This window comes from Urocitellus parryii, chromosome 9, assembly GCF_045843805.1.
Source record: "Urocitellus parryii isolate mUroPar1 chromosome 9, mUroPar1.hap1, whole genome shotgun sequence".
In the NCBI taxonomy this organism is placed as follows: domain Eukaryota; kingdom Metazoa; phylum Chordata; class Mammalia; order Rodentia; family Sciuridae; genus Urocitellus; species Urocitellus parryii.
The window spans coordinates 69,023,486-69,030,195 of NC_135539.1; the positions used below are offsets into that span (position 1 = coordinate 69,023,486).

The 6,710-nt window shown below is 37.3% G+C and overlaps 1 protein-coding gene across 1 annotated transcript in view; it reads left to right on the forward strand.

The window, feature by feature from the left end:
• The window catches only part of Upf2 (UPF2 regulator of nonsense mediated mRNA decay), a 115,247-nt gene extending 110,604 nt beyond the window's left edge, over positions 1 to 4,643 (forward strand). Inside the window, exon 22 of the mRNA XM_026408550.2 lies at positions 3,685 to 4,643. Within this exon, the coding sequence (XP_026264335.1) occupies positions 3,685 to 3,694 (10 nt within the window). The 3' untranslated portion in view covers positions 3,695 to 4,643. The remainder of the gene's footprint in view (positions 1 to 3,684) is intronic.
• Positions 4,644 to 6,710: the final 2,067 nt, after the last annotated feature.

A 6,710-nucleotide genomic window follows, 5' to 3' on the forward strand; every position in this document is an offset into this window, starting at 1 on the left:
GTTTCTTTTTCTATCCTTCTACTGTCTGTAAGGGGTCATTCTTTCCATGACTTCATTACTGTCCAGATCTCCAGCCCAGACTTCACACTTGAGTTTCTGCCTGTCTAGGTGTGCACTCTGAAACAGAAACCTCAGTGTGTGTCTTGTTCCCTCCCTGTTCTAGCTTAATGAACAAAAGCACTACTATTGTCCATACTAGGAAAGGGGGTTTCATTTTGTAATTCTCCTTCCCCCTCAATTCCCTGATCTGGGTAATAACCCTCTGCATTCTAATATTAAAAGGTTATCAAAGTTGCCTATTTTATTCTGCCCCAGACTCTAGATCAAACCACTATCACCTCACATTTGGATTACTGCTGCAATCCCTTCTTGGCCTTTGAGCTAAGATCAAATGTAGATAACTGCAGCTACCTTACCTACATCTACTTCTTAGTCCATTTCACCCACATCCAATTCATTCTCAGTGTTCTTTCTAAGATGCAAACCTGCCATCTGACTATATGAGCCCTTCTGCTTAAAATTCATCAATGGCTCCTTATGGCTCGTAGAATAAACTTCAAACTCTTCATCTTGGTCAGCAAGGTATGAATTGCATGCATATACTTACTTTATTGGCTTCATCTCTCGAAGTTCCTTTCCCTACTCCTAACCAGCTGGTCTTTTAACTACCTATTGCTCTTACTGTTCTATTTTTGCCTTTCTCTGGAGCAGTCTTCTGCTTTTCTTCCTGGATAACTCCTACTCCTTCTTAAGACCCACCTTGGTATTCTCAATACTGACATAGATCAGCAAGGATAGGTTGTCTTAACTCACTATATTTCCACAGACTGTGTCCTATTTATTTACCTGCTAGTTTGTCTCCATTCTCCATGAGATTAAAGACTGGAGGTGGGGGGCATGGACTGCATCTTAATCTTGCTTTCCATTATATCCTTCATAGCTCTTAGTGCCTGGCACCTACTAGATGCTCAGTAAATATTTGTTGAATAGACAAAAGAACTATTTACAATCTACATTTAGTCGTTTTAATAAACTTTCTTCTTTCAGTTCTGCTCCCAAGTTCTTGTTTTCCATTTTTTGTGAGTTCCAACCCTTGAGCTAACCTCTCAACCTATTTTAAATTTTGACTTAAAATTGTAACTTAAAAAAAAAAAAATCCTAACCTGTCCATCATCCTTTTGAATGGCATTCTGTAAAGGATAATGAGTGTTATTTTCATAGGCAGTGTTTCTAAAACATAGGTATGGTTAAGCATTGTAGAATGGTCAAATGCATAAACATGAGTTTTTGAGCGTTTTAGAGTACCACATGTTCTTTGCCATTTTAAACTTAAGTGAAGAAATATAGTCATTTTAAGAACAAACTGATGGGATGGAATGGTGGTTGGGTCTTTATTTTCTTCTCCTTACTTTGGGCCAGACTTAGCTTTAGTCAAAGTGTATATGGAGCACTGACATCAGTAGCTTAAGGAGAGCATGCTGGAGGGGAGTACCTATGTGAAGCGGGGCAGGGGGACCTTGAGTCTATGAGTAAATCTGAGGAACTGGTTTCAAGTTGATTATTAATGTGATGGGTGATTTTTTTAAAAAAAATCAATTAATGTTGGTAATTTTATGTGTTAGTGAAAGGAAAATTAATTTGAAAACTAGTTATTCAAGTAGTTGAAATTTTTTTACCTGTGGATTTTGATAGGCTCCTACTATTATATAATGATTTTTATGTTTTCTAACCAGAGGATCTTATCAGAGCAATGTAAATTAAAACTTCAGCCTTTTAACAAATTACAGGTATTTATTTTTAGTGAATAAGATGGAGTTTGTGCTGTAAGTGAAATTGTTCTTCAGTTTTTCTGTAGTGCAGAACAAGATTCTTTTCTTTTCCAGTAGTGTTGACAATCTGAAACTTTGCATCTTTGGCAAGTATTACTGCTTAAGCATATGGTTTACATGCTACAGTTCATATGGATTATTCTGTTGCTTCTCAAACTTTTAAAATACATATAAATCATCTAGACTAAAAAGGCAGGTTCTGGTTCATTTCTGTTCAGCTTCTAGGTGATATCAGAGCTGCTGGTGTGCAGACCACAATTAGAATAGAAAGGATTTATTTTGTCAGTTTTGGTGGGGTTTTTTTTTTTTTTTTTTTGTGTGTGTGTGTTATTTTTGTTATGTTTTATTTTCATTTTGAGATTTTCATTTTGGTATATTGCTCAGGTTGGTCTCTTAAGCTTGAGATGTTCCTACCTCCAGTTTATAAGTTCCTGACACTGTAAGCACATGCTACTGCATCTAGCTTGCTGTTTTTAAAAAGATATGGATGCCCTTATTGTATGTTAAATAAATGATAGTTTTGGTATAGAATACCTCCTAGAATAACATATAATCCAAAGTATATATTGTAAGTGCTTTTTAAGCTCTTAGTATTTTAATCATTCAGAGTGATTATTTGCCTACAAAGCCAGCCAGGTGACAGATACCCTTCACTATAACTAGTGATAGAAGCATATCTTAACTTAGCAAAGATTTTCAACATTTTTTTCTTTTCATTCACTGTTTATTTAAAATATTTTGTTTTAGACAGCTGCTTTGTCTTGACTTCAGGAGAAACTCTTCCATCTTTTTGTTCTTTCATTGGGGACATGATTATATCATTGATACTTTTTCATATTTATTTCATTTCTGGAAGAGTTATGGGTACAGACAACTGAGGATATGCTTTCCTATATTTGCATTTTATTCTCTGAATTCGTCTTGCTCATATAACTTGTTCTGTGTAAAACAAACTTTATGAGTCTCTAGGAAAGTGCCATTGACTGAATGACTTAAACTACAGAAGTTTGTTGTCTTAAAGTTTTGGTGGCAGGAAATATGAGACAAAGGAGTCTGAGGCTGTAAGGAAAGCTGTTCCAGGCCTCCTGTGTGGCTCTTGAGGTTTGCTGGCAATCTTTGGTATCCATTGGCTTATAGGTGCATCGCTCTGATCTCTGAATCCCTGCCTTCATCTTCACATGACATTCTTCCTGTGTTTGTGCCTAATTTTTTTTCTTTTCTTTTTTTTTTTTTTTTCAGTACTGGTAATTGAATACAGGGCCTTTCACATACTAGGCAAGTGCTCTTGCAGCTGAGGTACATCCCCAGCCTGTGCATAAGGATATAATCATTGTTTTGGACCAGGGACTCACCCTACTCCACTATTGCCTCATCTTAACTAATTACATCTCCAACAGCTGTTTCCAAATAAAGTCACATTTGAGGTACCGGCAGGGAGGGGGGGGGGAGTCAAGTTCAGCAAATGAATTTTGGGGATACACAATTCAACCATAACACAAACTGAATTCCTGACACTTTAGCAGTCACAGAGAAGATACAGGAGCCACCTCTTGCAATTATTGTCAAAATTGTTCCTGTTTTGCTCTTAAAAAAGACTTAACTTAGATGGGGTTGGGGTTGTGGCACAGTTGTAAAGTGCTTGCCTAACATGTGTGAGGTGCTGGGTTTGATTTTTCAGCACCACTTTTATAAATAAATAAAGGTCCATCATCCACTAAAAATTAAAAAAAAAAAAAAAAAAAAAGACTTAGAGAAATCACCAGGTGATAGTTGGTAGTATTTGAGAAACACTTTCTTGCCCCAATTTTGCCCTAAAGCAGTAAGGTCTCTAACATCACCCTGTTTGTACCTTTAGGAGACGTTGATCCAGCAGCACGTGTCATTTCATTAGGTCCTGTATCTGATGTTGTGGATAGTGGAGTCCTCCAGCAATTGAATGAGAGCAGTGGACACATCTCAGCATGTCGGTCTAGAGAGTTGCGAATCTAAACCTGGGACAGGCTGGGGCCATGAGGCAGAAACAGCAGCCTCTGCCAACACCGGAACAAGCCCACGCTTCCAGACAAGGCGGAAAAGGCCTTTTGTAATGGAAATCACGTGAGGGTTAATCTTCTCTTGAGAATGGCAGTCAAGAAATGAGATGGTTCACTTGACTACTGAGCAGTTACATCAGGAAGAGCAGCAATGAGATGACTGAGCCGGAGAAGAAATGGTTGCGATGATAATGGTATGGGGGAAATGAACTTGAGTTTTGAACTTGATTTGAGTTACAGTGTCTGAGTTGAACATCCCATGTTGGAAGAAGATACATTTGGGGGCTCCAGGACTACAGTAGAGAAATATAGAGCAAGCAGTAAAATCTTATAGTAAAAACTTACATGCAGGACAACAAAATGATGAAAGATATCCAAATACCAGATAATCCACCAGAAAGGCCTTTGTTTAGGAAATTGTTTCAAAAGGAACAAGGGATGAGGGAGAAAAATCTGTTTTATCCATCAGAGCCAGTGATATAAAATTGCCTATTAGAGTGAAAGAAAAATGTGAAGACATTAGTACAAAGAGCATTCATTCAGATGGCTTAGACAAGTCTGATACCAGCCTAAGAACAGGGATATAGTTGAGCCCATTGTAAGTATCATTGAAAACAAAACGTGCCAGTCAGCATGTCACAGAAAATGAACGAAGGACAACAAGAAATAGATCAGAATATTTTGTTGACCTTCATGGGTTTACAGCCTCTGTCTCTAAACAAAATATGGAAACAAGTAGAGCTTTTATTTTGCTTTTGTTTTCGTTTTGTTTTGTTGTTTTGTTTTTCCCCCACTAAATAGAAAAAAGGGTTCTTAGTCTGTTTTCTGACAATCTGTTAATTTATTAGGATAGTTGTCTTTCGTTTGCTTTCCAATAGGCATAGTAAATTTAGTTAAAGAGCACATCTGTATGCTACAACTTGATTACATCTTTTTTTCTAGCTATTTTGCATTTTTCTTTTACCACGTTTCAGTTTCTGCATGTAGATTTAAGAAACAAAACTTGTAAAGTTGTAACATTTCACATGGAAATGCTGCCCAATCTTCACCAGCTTCAGAAATCTGACCTTTGCCGATGCTGCAATAAAGTGTTGTAATTTCGATTTGGTGTGGTTTATTTTATTTGGTTTGGATTTTGGAAACCTATCAAATGGACAGTCATGCTCTCTGGGGTCATCTGTGTGCTTTATAAAAGATTCTCAAAAATACTTTCTTGAGCATTCACTGCTAGTATTTCTTTCTCCCTCAGGATTCCCTATGTCCTGACCTTCTCAGGTGCCTCAGTTAGTTTACCTTTGAGTATGTTACTTAAAGTCACCCATGGGGGTTGGGGATATAGCTCAGAGTGCTTGGCACAAGGCCCTGGGTTCAATCCCAAGCACCACCAAAAAAGTCACCTGTGCAATCTAGTAGAATTAATGTTTTTAAAGTAGGGTTACCAGTGATTAACATGGAAAATGCTGGCACTGCATGTTTAGCCTGAGGCAGGCGGCATTGATGGTTTACCCAAGCATGGGCAACAGAGATGGGGAGAGCACCACAAGGCAGGCCAGTCAGAAGGAACTGCAAGAATCTCTGCTTTCTGTTTCCCAGTGTTAATTCTAAGGCTGACTTATATAGTCCATACCAAATTACAATGATTGCTATTGCTAAAATTTATAAAATCTAACCAATAGTCATAATTTAAAAGGAATTATAATAGGCTTTTAACTTTTTTAAAAACTTCTGAACTTCCTTTAAGGAGGGAAGCTTATTATCACCACATTCATCACTGATCTCTATAGTGCTACTTACTATTCTTTTGTTGTGAAAAATGATTTATAAATTTTTTATCAACTTTGTATTATTTCTAGATTTAAATTTTTTTCAGAGAGCCAGAGATCACTCCAAATTCACCCTTTATAATATATAATGATGATCAAGGTAGAAATCATAATGATAATCAGCTATGTGGTAGTAATTCATGTTCATTCACCTTTTATCTAAAGAAAATAACATTCACTTTATCTGTGATGTTTTGGGAACCATGAAGAATGTATACCAAATAAGATTCTTAGCAATGTTGCAATAATATTCATTAGATCACTATAACAAAGATAGGTTACTGATGTTAAAAGATTATCCATATATTAAGATAGAGTCTAGTCTATGCCAGCCACCAAGAAGTTTATAGATGTTTTAAAAAATAAAAGGAGGAGCCTTCTGACTTTGGAAAATGCTGTGACTTTCATAAATTTATCATAACTTTTTTCCCCTATGATCCACCAAAGGTAAGCAGGTGTTCACAGATTTGCCACACTTCCTCCTTCCTTCAATTCTGTAATCCCTCCTTGAGGATTAGGCTGAAGAACGCCTCAGGGCAGCCTAAGGTTCTAGCTCAAGGTAAGTCTCTGCTTTCATAGGAGAGCCTTTTGGGTGGGCACATTTGTTCTCTGACTTCACTTAGAGCCTCTACAAACTTGACCTATTTAAAACCAAGCAGCCAACCAGAAGGAAGGTTGTAGGAGGTATACAGTGGCAAGACAACCAAATAAGGTTGAGAGAACTGGGGATGGAAAGTGGGGTGGAAGGGGTACAAAGCAAGTTACAAATACATGAAAGAGGACATAGGCTTCTTGGAGCTAAAACCCAAGTAGCCCAATAGACCAATTGAGTATTAGTCCTAGAATAAATAGAAGGTTAGTACTGGGAGAAAGGTTCATCCCCGAGAGTTACAATGACTTTAACACCCTTCGGTATAAGATGATTAGGGATTAAGGTTTCAGGATTTTTATGATTAGCAGAAATAATTCTACTGTAGGAAGGAAATAGTGCAGAGAGGTAGGCCCCAGGTTTCCTAACTGACTAC